At 38.3% G+C, this 15,424-nt stretch overlaps 1 protein-coding gene and 1 long non-coding RNA gene across 10 annotated transcripts in view; one reads left to right on the forward strand and one right to left on the reverse strand.

Moving 5' to 3' along the window:
• Positions 1-813: 813 nt before the first annotated feature.
• LOC141569988 (uncharacterized) lies at positions 814-1,426 on the reverse strand. The gene is made up of 2 exons (XR_012493756.2): positions 1,290-1,426; positions 814-1,018 (listed from the first exon to the last, which is right to left on the reverse strand). It is a non-coding gene; the product is annotated as an uncharacterized LOC141569988 (long non-coding RNA).
• The window catches only part of WAC (WW domain containing adaptor with coiled-coil), a 79,114-nt gene continuing 65,102 nt past the window's right edge, over positions 1,413-15,424 (forward strand). For 2 of the 9 annotated variants that reach the window (XM_088789461.1, XM_088789478.1), the window contains exons 1-3: positions 2,291-2,476; positions 2,858-2,893; positions 4,422-4,636. In XM_088789461.1, the coding sequence (XP_088645587.1) occupies positions 2,436-2,476; positions 2,858-2,893; positions 4,422-4,636 (292 nt within the window). In that variant the 5' untranslated portion in view covers positions 2,291-2,435. Of the gene's footprint in view, positions 1,881-1,995; positions 2,477-2,606; positions 2,766-2,857; positions 2,895-4,421; positions 4,637-15,424 lie in introns of those variants that run through there. The other 7 variants (XM_019731535.3, XM_019731533.3, XM_088789466.1 and 4 more) reach the window with 7 other exon arrangements.

A 15,424-nucleotide genomic window follows, 5' to 3' on the forward strand; every position in this document is an offset into this window, starting at 1 on the left:
GAAACAAGGCTGAATATCGCCTTGTTTAACCTCAGCTGAGAATGTGTCAGGCAAGTTAGATTTTTTTGCTACTCTGTGAATATCCATGAATGCTGCAAGTATTAATTTTCAGGGTTACAAATAAATTTTAGTGAGTAGTCAAACTCATGAACATGGAATCTGTGAATAATGAGGACTACACTGCCTGGAACTGTTTCCTCCATAGCTCAGTCCAGTTTGCTGCTTTTGACCAAATGATACATATCAATTTCAGCAGACATCTGATCATCAAATAAAAAATTAGTAATACATTTTGCTGCCAGTTTTCAAAGTTTCTGCATAAGATCAATATACTACTTTTTATACCCTTCTAATCGGATGTCTCCTGTCTTCAAAGTATTTGTTACAAGTGTTAGAAATTACACATAAGACTTTAGGTGGGTTTTTTTTTCTCATTTCAGTCACTGAAAGTTTTTTTCTAGTTACTGACAGCTTAAGTAGGCATTTACTAGTCCTCACAAACAGCAATAATCTTAACATGTGGCTGGTGGATGTGACAAATAAAGTTAATGTAATTTATTTTTTTCAATCAACCGTGCTTTCAGGGCCCTTTCCCCACATCATTCCATCTCTTCATTAGGTCCAGCAACATTGTGATTTGTTGGATACCAAATAAATCAGTTATTTTTGATAGTTTTTTGGAGGAGTCTTGTTTCTTCTGTTTCCTGTTTTGCTTCTTTTTTTTTTTATGTAAATAGTTGTATATTTGCTTTAAAATGTTTTTCACTAATGTTGCAAGGAGCAGAAAAAATAATTATCTGAATACCACCAACCTCAAGTAAAACTTAATTTTTTTAATATACTTGACAGTTCTTCCATCCCCATATGGCAATGTTACTATTGTGCCTGTAGTGGTCTATAAAATTCAATTTGTAGCATTTTCATTGAACACAACCTATGCCTTGATTCGCACGCCAACCCTCCAAATGAATTTCCTTTCACCAAAGGACTTCAACAAGGAAGAGGAACTAGAAGAAAACTGGGAAATAAAGAGAGGTTGGAGAGGGCACGGCTGGGCGTGGAAAATATTAAACAAGGATTAGGCGGTCCAACACTTTTTCCAAGTCACCCATCCCCCCTAAGTCTCCGGGCTCATCCAATATTTTAATTCACTGTGCGGAGCGGCGCTCCCTGCTCAGTCCAGGAACCTCCACCTTACAGCTGCGCAGGCACAAGGCCTTGTCACATTGGGCACAATATCCCTAAATCCTTCACATTCGTCTTTGCTGGCTTCCGGAGCTGTGACTTACTTCTAAAATGCCGCCGCGCGGGCTCCAAACAGCCCTTGCCCGTCGCAGGTCGGTGGCGCCTTAAGCGTCCAGTTTGAGGCCGGTGTCCAGGCCCGGGTTCCGCCTCCCGAGAGCCGGCCTGAGGGAGCAGTCGCGCGCTCCCCACCTGCCTGAGGGCAGCTTCCGTCGCTGCTCACAGAGGAAGCTCCACGGTAACCATCTGCCTGCCGGTCGCCTAACCAGAGGTTTTGCGACCACCCCGCCCGAGCCCGAAGGGGCGGGGGCCGGCGGCCGGAGCGCTCCCCCCAGGGCACCCTACCCCACCCCCGCCCACGCCGCGGCGCACGCGCAGCAGCCGCAGCCTCCCTTATTTAGTCCGAGATGGCTTCTCTCGCGCCCCACCGTCCTCCTCCCGAAGGCGGCTCCCTCCCGGCGCACCCCGGGGCCCCTGGGACCAGCCTCGAACGGGTTCCCAGGCAGGACTCTCCCTAAACTGGAACGGCGGTGGCCGGACGTGAGCGTGAAGAAAAGCAGCGATAACCGGAAAGAGCTGACGGGTCGCGAGGCCGGGAGCCAGGCCTCAGAGGAAGAGGAAGGCCGGGGCGAGCCGAGGTTTGCCGAAGGCGGCGTTCCGGAGCTGCGCGGGGCGGGGAGGAAGACCGAGGGTGTGAGAGGAGGGGCGCGGCGGAAACTGCCGAGGTTTGCCGAAGGCCGCAGCCTCCGAGTTGCCCGGATGTAGTTGGTGGAGCGGCAGCGGCGGCACCAGCGGCGGCGGCGGCGGCAGGAGGAGGAGAAGGGCTAGGCAGCGGCGGCGGCGGGGGGAGGAGGGGAGGAGGCGGCGGAGCAAGAGGAGGAGAAGGCGGAGGAGGCAGTCGCTCTCCGCGGGGCTGGTCCGGGCGCGTCTTCTTGCCCCCCTCCCCCCGGTTCGCCGCTGCCGCCGTATAGTTGGCGCCGCTGCCCGGACTGAGAGTGAGCGTGGTGTGGACGGAGGGAGATGGCCCGGGAGCGCCGGCGCCAGTAACGGGGAGGTGCTGAGAGTCGCCGAGGGCGCGCCGGGCCCTGGTGCCGGTGCTGCCGCCCTCCCGCCCGCCGCCTGCGCGCCCGCCTGCCCGCCTCTCGCGGCCACTCTCCCCCCTCCCCCGACACACACTCACAGGCCGGGCATTGATGGTAATGTATGCGAGGAAACAGCAGAGACTCAGTGATGGGTAAATTGGCTTTTCGTTTCGGGCCGGGCCGCGGCGGGGGCGGGGGGCGGCGGCGGCAGCGGCGGCGGCAGCGGCGGCGGGGGGGCTGTTCCTCCTTATCTGCTGGCTGAGCCGCCATTTTTGTTGTTAACCCTGATCCGGATCGGGCTGGGGAGGAGGAGCGGCCGCGCGAGCAGGCGAAGCCCGAGTGAGTGGGGAGGGAGCGAAGGGCCGGTTCGCGGCGTTTCGCCCTCGTTACCGCCTTTAAGCGGCGAGTGTCTTGTGTGCGGGCTCAGTGCCGCTTCGTTTGGTAGGTTCCCCGCGGGGAGGGGCGCTGGGGGGGCACCCGTTTTCTTCACCCCCGAAATGTTTCATGTCGTTGTCTCTCTTCCTGTTTTTCAGCTGTCACGACCGGAGGGGGGACTCGCAGCCTTACCAGGTACCAGCCGAGACCGGGGTGGAGGGGTGGATGGGGGACGGAGGGGGAAGGGAGGACCTGCTGCTACTCGAGCGCAGGCTTCAGAAGTCGCTGCAGGCCCTTTGGTGCAACAAACCCGAAACAAGCACCACGGGTCCCCTTAAAATGTTCTGTTTGGGTCCATTAGCGCTCCCCAACAAGGTTTAGTTACTTATTTTGACAGGTGACTGGTGGAAGGTCAGTTGTGTTAGGAAAAAATCATTCTCAGCCAGGAAGGACCTGACTCGATTATTTGGGTGTCTAAAGAATCGATAGGGTGAGGTGACAGGTGATTTCTGAACCGTATTTATTGTATTGGGGAACTAAAAGTTAAAGTATTAAAATTAGATGAAAGGTTTAGGAAGAAACAACTAGTTGATTTGCAATTCTTAAGTGTGTTGTAAACCACTATCCCTTCTCAATTGTTTTTGTGCAAATAATTGTCTTACTAGTGAAATATAGTGGATTTGCTTCTGTAGGAATTGAGATCTTTGGATACTTGGATAATTCAATCTTATGTAAGAGGGTTTTAGGTATTTGGGTTCCTTTTTACTGCAGTTGTTGCATGTAAAGTTTTAAAAAAATTGATACAGGTGGTGCCTCTTTTCAGGGGGGGGGAATCTCATAAGTGGTTAATTATCAGATAACCCTAGCGGTAAATACTTTCTACATCTAATTACTTTATTAGTGATTAGGAGAGCAGGTTCCTAAGCTGCTCTTTTAACTGGCTAGCATGAGTTAAAGCTCAAGTTAGAAACCCTAGGTCCCTTGATGTGTAAAACATTTTCATTATAGTTGGATATGTCAAAAATTAAACCCTAGTGAATCTGCTCCTCTAAAAAACATAATTACACATTGTAAAAGACTGGTATATCGTGGTCGTCTTAAATATGTGTTAGAATAAAACTAAACCATTATTGTGAAGGGGTTGCATTAAGTTTCGTTATGTTACGTCAGAAATATCAGCCAACATTTTTTGTATACCTTAAAATTGTTTTACTCCTGTAAGAGTAGGTAAGGTATGTTTGAAATGCTTTATTTGAATCAAAGATTGGAGAAACGGATGCTTTTTTCTGTAGGTTTGCAGAAACATGCTTAAGCTCATTATATTTGTGTCTTTGCATCAGTTGTAGAGCAGAAATAGACTACAGTAGTACTCAGTTTCTACTTTTCTTTAGGTTAAACTTTATAACTTTATTGAAAACTTTATTGAGGAATTAATGCACCAAAGTGTTTGGTTTCATGTATTTACAAGATGCTTTATAGACTGGATTTTTTTACTTTTTTCGATTTATTTTTTTTTTACATGGTATTATGATTTGTATCAGGAGTCTTATAATAATTTATGTTTGTAGGTCTTGTCTGAATACCTTAAATGCACAACTGAAAATGGAAATTTTAATTTTATTGATATAAATTCATAAAACTTCATGAAGTTAAAAAGCCAGATTTTACGATAAAATTAATTTAGGAAGCAACGTTTAAAGTTTCAACTTTTTCTCTTTTTTGGGGGGGTGATGTTTTACAGGCACTTAAGTATTCATCGAAGAGTCACCCCAGTAGCGGTGATCACAGACATGAGAAAATGCGAGACGCCGCAGATCCTTCACCACCAAATAAAATGTTGCGGAGATCTGATAGTCCTGAAAACAAATATAGTGACGGCACAGGTCACAGTAAGGCCAAAAATGTGCATATTCACAGAGTTAGAGAGAGGGATGGTGGTGAGTAGCTTTTTTGTTGAAACTTTAAAAATACTTTTATTTTTAATAATAGCTTTGTATAAAACAGTAGGTGGCAATAACATTTCTAGCGTGTGGATGTTGCCATATAATTATGTCATCAAAATATTTTATTTCTGTCAATTTACTTGATTCCTGAAGAAGTTATTGTATAAATAAGATGCTGACCTGAGCATCTAAAAATGGACTCCCCAACGGCTGATAATAGAATGCATTTATGAATATAATCTACCCAATGCTTTAATAATGATGAGAGACACGCAGGACATTTTTCTAAGAAAGAAACTTGCACCTTTTCAAGTAAAGATTTTAGTTTATTTGGCTTAATTTATTTTGAGATCCATGTTGCAGCTCAAATTTACTTTTTAAGGGCCTCATCCTGTTGCTAAATTATGAATTTAAAACAGTAGGTATTTTGAGACAGTGTACAGGTTAAAAAAACTAAGTTTTTTTAAGTTTTGTCATGTTACGTTAGAAATAATAGCAAACATTTTTTTTTATACCTTAAAATTGTTTTACACCTGTAAAAGTAGGTAAGGTACGTTTGAAATGCTTCTCTGTGCATAATTACTGGGTTGAGGAAATTAATAATGGTTAGGAGATTGCATTGATATGGAATAATTGGTATGGGAGGAAAGTATAATTCTCTTTGGAATATAGCTATAACTCTGTGCTTCTAACTCGGTTGAACCATATTTTTGTAAGTGACAGCAGGTGAGTTTGATTATTAAAATATTAGAAAAGTTCTTAGGCAAAATTATTTAGACTACTAACATTTTTCATTTTGTGGGTAAATTTTCCATAGTGTTACGTATGGTCTGAGGTGGTACTATTATCAACCATTCTCTGTAGTGGATTTCATTTCAAATATTAGCTCTTGGAAGGCAGGTATTGTATGTACCATACTGTGCTTTATTTTGAAAATTTTGGTGACTGACAAAATAGGATGTGATACCTCATTTCCTTATAGATGAGTATCTTAGGTTCTCTTTCAGTGATTATGATCTGGTTAATCTATCATCTATCCCCAGATTCAGGAAGAAGTCAGTTTAGGTGCTCTAGGAAACTTGATGGAAATGCTTTCATACACTTACAGTGAATCATGCTTGATAAATTCTTTTACAGGTGAAATAATCCCAAAACATTCCGTTGCTTATTCATTCAACAAACAGTGGGCATCCACTGTGTGCCAACAATTGTGTGATATTCCTGGAAGTAAAGATAAGATGTCACCCTGGCCTTGAAGCTATTCAAGCTTTTGACTCTTGAGAGTTAGTGGTGGTGTAACTGCTTACTTTTTCTTTACTCCTTTTTTCATTGTGATTTTAATTTTACTTCCTATGTGAATTTGATACCTCTTGTAGGCTTTTAGTTTCCTTTTTATTTGCATCTGCTTCCTGATGTTTCTTTAGCTCCATTTGTAAGAAATTTCTTTATTATTTTTCTGATCTAGTCATTTGCTGAGTTAGGCCTTACTTTCTAACTGCTGTTTAGCTGCTTGCCTGTCTTCCTGTGGATCCTAATACTATAACTCCATCCCTGTTCGTACTATCTCTAATATACCTGCCGTATTTCTTCACACTATGTAGGAATAATAACAAATATCATAAAATGTGAGATTTCTGGAGTTCAGAGTGTATCTTTGATAATTCTGTCTTTTAAAGATATAAAGTGATTCTTCTCATTTAATACTTAGGTATTTAGTCATTATAGTTTAACTACAGTTTTATTAATATGAGGTTCAAACTAAGCTTTTAAAAGTGCATACGTATGATTTTATTATAGGCATTTGTATAGCCTTAGAATTTTACCTTTAAATATGAATTCAAATAAATATAAATATTCATATACATACATACGTGTATATACATGTAAAGTCAGTTATTGTCCAAAGTCAAATGCAGGTGAGTTGGATTATCTGTGTGCTTTGTGTGTATAAGTAGCAACTTAATATAAAACAGGTTACTGTTGAACTAATTTCAAATTTGTTATTTTTTTCGTTTAGGATTTAAAAAAATCTAATGACTTTCTTTAGTAAATATCTAATAAGTGCCTGCGTGCTATGATTTGTAACTTGCATTTTACAAAGCAAGTTAAACAAATGTGGAACTTGTAAGATGTGTGTGTTTTTTTCAGTAGTTACTAGATTTCTTTCATGGCACCGTGGATTTCCTTGAAAAATGACAGCTTAGAAGTAATATATAAAAAAAGCTTTTAAGGTATGTTATAAAAACTTAGAAAGTAGGGATTGAGAAGGATTGTCACTCCAAGAAATCTTTAAAGAAAGACTTAATGTAACATAGTATGTACAATTTAAAAAGTGAGAGATTTTTATTTTTTAGATTTATTAAAGGGAATGTAGATTTTTCCATTGTGAATTAAGGGGAGTTATGTGAGGTATAACTTAAAATGTTATTTAACTTGGTGAAACAAATTATTTTTCTGTATTCTATGATCCATCTGCAAGTCATATAATCTTTTGTTTAAAAATAACCAAAAGCAAGAATCTTAAGATACAATCATGAGATTTGGTTTTTATAGCTTAGACATGTTTTTTAAAGGTGCAACTGACATCCAAACCTCAGAAGAGTGAGCATACAGTACATGTTGAATTTATGTTTTATGGATTTTTAATTTTATCCATTTGGTTTAAATACTTTTTTCTTGAGGGCTAGTTCTAATGATTAGTTTACTAAGTAACTTTAAGAATGATGATAGTACAAATGAGTTGAGGAATGAGGGGTGTCTTTGCCAGGGATTCTGTAAAGCTGTTCCAGAAAACTTCAACCTCTTGGGGATCGTTCCATTTTTCTCATCATCCATCTCAGAATTGACTGAAATTATTATGATATATTTGGAATACTTGTTAGAAACATCTTTTTAGGAGCGGTAGCTCAGTTGGTTAGTTCAAAAATATTCTTATTGGTTTCCTGATTTGTGGGACTTTAGTGAATTTGCATAGCTCTTTAGTTAGCATTCAAATATTTTTGATTGCAAAGGAAAATTGCTATGGTTTGGGTACCCATGGTTTCTAAAGATTTTAAAGTTTTTAGCTGCACAGTGAAAGTTTTATCTTGTCATTTAGCCATATCTGGAGAAGTTTGGAAATACATTTTTATCTGATTTTCAAACACGTTGCTATAATTAACATTTGAAGGAATTGTTCAGTAGGGATCATTTGGGGGATAATTGGTGTTTCATAATTTTTAAAAGATAACTTAGTAATGTTTGAATCTTTTCACATTGGATAATAATAACTAGGTTTTGAATAAAATGAGATCTGCTTCGCATTTGTAATGTTAAAGAGTGCTATAAAAATGAACAGTCTCATTTGATCCTCATTTTGACCTTGGAAGGTAGATAGAACAGGTAGCGTCCCTGTTTTAGTTTTACAAACAAGGGAAAATACCATAAAGTCTTTTTTTACTTGTATAAAATTGAACAAATAGTGACAGCTGAGTTTAGGAATTAGTCCTTTCTACTCTGGTAAATTGTATACACTGTCAGAGATGAAACATTAGGCATATTGAAAGCTTACTTGGTGTGTGTTTACTACAGCACAAATTAAAGGTGCTTTTGTTTGTATCCTCTTAATGGTTTCAACCAACTTCCTCCAGTGGTAACGTCTCACCTAATTATAGTACAGTTTCAAAGCCAGGGAATTGACATTGGTGCAATGTATATGTGTAGTTCTAGACCAAGTTATCACATGTCAGTGGTTTACTCTTAAAAATAAGTTTTAGCATGAAAGTTTGTCAGATGTTTTACAAGGAAGGAGACTCGTTTTCAAAGCAACTTGGAAATTTCATACATAATCTAAAAGTTACTAAAAATTTGGATTTCACTAACACTGATTAATATTAAATATTTTCTGTTTATGGACAGATAAATATTACCTATTTTTATTAATCCGTGCTTTATAGGAAGATAGTAACCTCGCCAAATATGTTTGCGTTGGATTTCCATAGGTCAGTGAAAAGATCACAAGAAACAGGTATTCCATTTCAATAGAAACAATAAGGTTGGCAGATTGGCATTCTCAATATTTCAGCTCTTTAGTATTTTTTCCTTATTTTTAGAAGATACATGTGCTCTAAATATTTGTGCATGTATTTGAACACATTCATCATTTGTCTTAGTGATCAAATTTTAACATTTGTTATTTTTAAAGGTGGTTATTATGTATTGTTTACGACCTAATTTTTATTAATATTTCACAATCAGAAAAATTTGGAATGGTTGACTTTGATCTTAAAGCAGCCTTAATTGAACTGTTAGTTGTGCAAGATGTATTTGAAGTTCTTGGTGTAGCATACTTAGGATTTTTGGTCCATAATTCACAGAAAATTGATATATTCTAGATTGCCTCTCTGTTAAACATCTGTTTATTGTTTTATTCTGTTATGTAGAGTAGTTTTGGTGTATGTAATGTATCATTTTGTTACGATGATGGAAAGGGTGAAGATCCAGTGATCCGCATCTTTATGGGGATTCTGTAAGTAAGACTAAATCTATAACTGGATTTTGGTTCTGGGACTTTATAGTAAGTACTAGAGGTACTATTTGTCAGTTGTGTCAAAAGCAATTATTTGGGGCTTGAAAATAGATTTTATGAAGAGTCTATTTTTTATGATGTATATGATGCTTCATAATTTTCAAAGCCTTTTAACATTGTTTCTCATCTGATCCTCTACAACCCTTTGAAATAGGTTAATTGGATTATTCCTGTTTTGCTGATGAGAATATATAATCCAATGAAAGTATTCAGCTTACTATTGTTGAAACTGGAAATAGGTCTGTGCTGTACTTAAAAGCTTATCTTTACCTTCAGATTATGCTCCAAGTGTAACCACTTCACAGGACTTAAAATACAACCATTGTAGTTCTGGTGACCACCTCTTTTACCTGGATTCTGCAAGAGCCTCCTGAATGGTGTCCCTGCATCCTTTCTGTTTCACCCAGTTTTTTCTTCACACAGTAGCCAGTGTGAAATGCCAGGCAGCTCTCATCACTCTCATGCTCAGAACCCTCCAGTGACTATTACTTATCAAGGACTATAAAAGACCCTGTGTAATCTGGTGTCTGGGTGTTTCTTCAGCCTCTTCACTGACCACTCTTCCCCTTGTTTGTGCTGCTCTGTCCACACTTGCCCTACAGGAAGAAGTTTGCTCTTGTCTCAAAGGTGCTGCACATTATTCTCCTTTCTGAGAAGTTTATCTTTATGTCCTGGTGTACTCACTTCAGTAATGTGTCTGCTTAAATGTCACCCTCTCACAGGCCTTCCCTACCCTTGGTCACTCTGAAATAGCCATCACCATCATTGTTTATCCTTTCCACTGCTTTATTCCTTCCTTGTACTTAATGTGACTTGATGTTACTTAGTCATTGTGCTATCATGTGACATGTGTGTTCCTAAAAGTTACCATGCTATGCAAAATTGCACCACAGGATTTACGGGGAAAATGTTTTGAGGAACAATATTCAAACACATTGTCAGTGACATGTTAAAAAGAGAGGAATCTGACAGAAATCGTAGCATAACGTTAAGTGATTGAGTACATTAATGATACAATAAATAATGGTCTTTTTCTTGACAAAGACCTGAATTAGGCTTGTGGAAGTGGGCATCTTCTGGAAGGATTGCAGCTTGTTAAGTTATAAAGTGATGGAAGGAGGGTTTTTTGAAATAAGCGTCTGAAAGTTGTAACACCAGTTGTGGATGGATCTGACTCATAAGTCATACGACGGACTGGGTAGCTGACAGATGTTTGAGGTGTGTGTATTTGTGCTTTGTGAATTCCTGTGTAGCTTGGTTCAGCTAGGTGCAGCTAGTGTTTCACAGGTGAAATTGCTCATAAGTAAGTGGGAAATTTGTGTAGTGCTCAAATAGTTTCCTGGTACATCAGTAGCACTCAAATGTAGCATTCTCAGGTGGCCGGTTAGCTCAATTGGTTAGAATGTGGAGCTGATAACACCAGGGATGCCGGTTCGATACCCACATGGGCCACTGCGAGCTGTATCCTCCTTAAAAAAAAAAAAAAAATTGAGCATTTTCAAAACAAGTGTTATAGCAGAACTGACTGTATTTTAGTTAATTTCCTTGTCTTTGTATAAACTCCACCAGAACAGAGAGTGAGTTTGTTAACGATTTTATCCCCTTGTGTCACTGTTGCCTGAAACAGTATCTGACACCTTATAATGCTTCTGTATATGGGTAGACAAAAGAATATTGGGATTGTCATGATTTAAGGGAAATGAAATTGCAGTGGCGCTCAGAATTGAATGGTTACACTAATCACCTGGAGATCTTGTTAAAATGCATATTCTAGTTCAGCAGTTCTGGGGTAGGGCCCAAGAGTCTGCCTTTTTAACAGGATCCCAGATGGTGCCCGTGTTGTTGGCTGCATCTGAGTAATAAGGTTCCAGAAGAGCACTGTCCAGTGGAAATATAATATGGGCCACAAATGCAAATCACATGTAGTTTTCTAGTAGCCATAGTGAAGTAAAAGTGAACTGAAATTAGTTTTAGTATATTTTATATAATCTAATATATCTAAGATATTTCAACATGTACTTGATAATTAAAAAACGTAAGATTCTTTACAATTATGTTGTGCAATATCTTTGAAATCCATTGTTTTACACTTACAGCATATTTCAGCTTGTATTAGCCACATTTCATAGGCTTACTGGGCATTGTGGTTAGTGGCTACTGAATTAGTCGGACAGCACAGTTATGGAGAATATGATCACCCTGTTTGGTCTAGCTTTAGGCATATTCTTATATCTGAAGAATAATTTTTTTCTGAAATACTGTGACAGTAAATTAATAGGTTTACTCTTCTATGACTGATGAAGAATTAGTGTCAGGTCAGCAGCTCTAGGTCTCTAGGAAGGAAAATACTGGGAGTCTAGCAAGTGAGCTCCATGAAGGACTGCAGGGCAATTTTAACTTGGAACCTGCTCGTACCCAGGATTTTGCAGTGCAGGGATTTTTAGAATAGATGTAAGGTTTCAGAAACCAAAACACATGTTCAGGGTAATTTCCTCAAATTTGGCTGCTTATTAGAATCAATCTGAGAAGCTTTTAAAGCTATAAGTGCCCTGACTCCATCTGAATTACCATGAATCAGCAATAAGGGATAGAGCCTCGAAAACTGAATTTTTAAATAAACACTGGATTCATTTAGATATTTATAGACTGCAAATCTAGGAAGAACACTCATGAGGCACTCTGAACTGGACATTACGGAACATGAGTTTTATCATTAGGAATCTAGGAGTAGAGTGGTTGGGTGTGTGTGTTTTAAAGAATTTTCTTGTCATCTTTCCTGATTCACAGATAGTAATACAATTTGTATGCATTAAATATTAAAATTAAACATTAAATAGCTAACTTAGTATCTTTTGGCAAGGACAACTAATACCCCAGAGTAAAACTAGTGCCAGACAGTAGAGCAGTTTCTAACCATATCAGCAACTGGACAGGGCAGTAAGATATATTTGGGTAGTATCTGGAGCGACCACTATTGCTTTAGGTAAAAGTCTTTGGCACTCCATATTCTTCTCCTCCCCTGCCACCCAGCCTCTCAGTCCTGTGCCAGCCAGCCGTCTTGAGACAGCTAAGTGGTAAACTACAGTTAGCTTTATGTCTGAAAAATAGCCTTCACCTGAGTTGTTATACTTAGCCTAATTTCAGGTGTTAGCAAAGTTTTCTTGAACCGACCCTTAGGAGTAATTTTGCATTTTTAAAGAAACTTACGATGTGTGGTTGATGTATATACATAGGTCTAATCTTTTGGTTTAAATTTGATTACTTCTGAATTGTGTGACTGTATACCAGAAGAGCATGGCATAATGTTGGCATCTTCTGAAAGTTCTGACCTGTACTATATTCACAGAAGTAGTCCTTTTCTGGTAGTCAAAAAGCAATACTAGTAAAATATATTAATTTGGAATATTTTGGCTTGGATGAGGAGAGGATCGTGATCAAGTGTTTCTGCATTTAATGATTTGTGAAGAATAATTTTGCAGACTCAACTTCATAAAAATGTGTGCTGATCATGAAAACATTCATTGTAATAGGGAAAAACTAGGGAAGTTGGAACACAGTATGTGATAGGCTATTAGAAGCAGTGTTCTTGACTGCCTGCAGCCTTCTCTGATGATTTGGTCAGGTTTCTGTTCCTGCTGCTTATTGGCTCCATATCAGGGTTTTAAAGCATTCATCTTTAATACTGTATGCGTAGATATCTCAGTCTCATTTACCATGGGACCTTTAAATTACAAAGAATGAAGGGTTAGGTCATAAAGCTGTACTTTCTAAAACTGTATATTTCTGACTATATATTTTGGTGTAATTACGATAGTTCCTTTTTTATGTAACTATTAAATGTCAGTGTTGATTATTTTGGAAAAGGAGAACAAAGTACTTAACCCCTCAAATCTCCCCTTTAATTTGATTTGGGCTGGTTTTATTTGTTATAACCTTGACAAGGAGTGGGTGAGTCCTTGATACTGACTCTCATAATTTAGGAATGTTCTTGATTTGGGGGAAGAACAGTTTTCAAAATACAGTACTCATTTTAATATTCAAATGTTAAACTGTTATTTTTAGAGCAAACATAGGGAATTTGAAAAGTTATTTTACTGTATTTTCATCTGTGTAGTGCATGGAAAGATTCAAGTCTAGCCAGTCTAGAGCAGAACTCTACTGGGTGCTATTATTCTAACTGTTAAATTTAATTTGACTTTGTCAGCACCACGTTAGTAGCACAGTTGGGGGATTAACTACTTTTTTCCCATTATGCCCTTGCACATTGGCACATTATACATTTAGGCTTTGAAACTGTCCTTTTGTGTGCTGATTTGGCATACATTAGCTAACATTTGGTTATATAAAACCATATGTTATTAGCACTGTTTAAAGTACTATAGATTTGAAGTGATTAGAATTTGGATTAAGATGGTAGAAGTAGAATTTAAAGAAGATTGCATTCGATAAGAATATTTTGAGGGAAAGATAGATTCTGGTGTCCAAATGGTTAGAAATACTGAAGACCTTACGTCTGAACCTAATGTGCTGGGAGACTCCAAGAAAAATGGTGGGGAGGGGGCCTAGGTAGTTTGATTTTTGGACTAGTGGTTGTCATTGGGTGACCTCTTTATTGGTGTTTTCATCTTGTTTGAAATTTTGATACTGTGTTTCCCCGAAAATAAGACCTAGCCGGACCATCAGCTCTAATGCATCTTTTGGAACAAAAATTAATATAAGACCCGGTCTTATTTTAATATAAGATCAGGTCTTGGGTCTTATATTAATTTTTGCTCCAAAAAATGCATTAGAGCTGATGGTCTGGCTAGGTCTTATTTTTGGGGAAACATGGTATGGTTCACTAATGTGGAAATTTCTGATTTCTATTTTGATAATGTAGAGTCATTTGAGTTAAAAACTGGACATTTTTACAGGAAGCGGAGTACAGCATTAGGAATAGAGACAGTGGAAATGTAATGGCTCTGTGCGATGTCAGAGGGATAGTGGATGTCAGTCTTATTTGTGGAGGGTTCACACAGTGTGAGGGATATAAATGATAAATGTCTAAGTATTGCTTTGTCTTGTGCACCTGAAACTAATAAAATTATATTTAAAAAAAAACTGTATACATTTTCTACTTTAAAACAGAAAGGTTTACTTAATTTTTGTAAATAATACCAGTAGGAATGTATCCAAAGAGAACGTTTTTTATAACAATGAAAGCATAGTTCAAGGTAGTCATTTTATGTAGTTCTTGGTAATTGCATGTTATATTGCTTTATTAAAATTACAAGGGCAATATTTATGAAAAATAGAATGTACATTTCTGCTGCAGCTTCTCACTGTAGTTATGTATTGGATTAAGTCATATGAAATTGCTGTTTTTGTAGTTAAAAGAATTCATATTCAACCTAGATTACAGATTTATAGCATATTCTTGTTGGGTCAAGTCCTCTTGTTTTTGGAAAACATCTAGGATGTACTTAAATTTATTTTCTCACTGGGGTAATTTTTTTTTTTTTCTGACTTAGGTTTATTGCCAAAGATGGGCATTCAAATAATGTTCATTGTATTGATAATGGACATCTTTGTTCCGCATTTTAATGGCATACCTCTAGAGTTTCACCTTTAAGAATGCTTTTAGTTTTCTGGTAGATACTTTACAAGTTAAGGCAATTTTCTTCCTAGTTTGCCAAGGGTATCCAGAATAGATGTTGAATCTCATGCTTTCTCCTAACTGTTAAGAGAGATGATCATACGCCTTTTCTTCACTTTATTGATATAATAAATTATAATAGGTTTTTTAATGTTTAAATATTTTTAACGTTGAAAAAACCCTGGTTTTAGTCATAGTATATGTGGTTTTTGTGTGCTGACATTTTATTTAGCTTTTTTTTTTTGCCTTTATGTCCCTAAATAAGAAGCACTATTTAGAAAGATTTCTTCTGTGCCCAGAAACAGTTTGAATAATAAGGAATTATCTATTTTTGAAAGCTGTGTTTAAATCTGTAAAACTGTTGTTGCCTTATTGTGTGGTAGAACTTTGGCTCTTTTCCCGTTTTTCCTATGGTTATTGATTTCTTCTCCCTACCTCCTTTAATATTTTATTAGAAAGTTTATTGATACAAAGTTCAAAATTTACATTTAAATCTGTCATCAGTTTGATTCTTATTTTGTATTAATGTTGTACCCTCCACCGCTTTTTGAGAATCAGACTTAACCAAAGACTCATTTCC

The sequence above is a fragment of the Rhinolophus sinicus genome, chromosome 1 (assembly GCF_057876585.1).
Source record: "Rhinolophus sinicus isolate RSI-liver-muscle chromosome 1, RSI-T2T, whole genome shotgun sequence".
Taxonomy (NCBI): domain Eukaryota; kingdom Metazoa; phylum Chordata; class Mammalia; order Chiroptera; family Rhinolophidae; genus Rhinolophus; species Rhinolophus sinicus.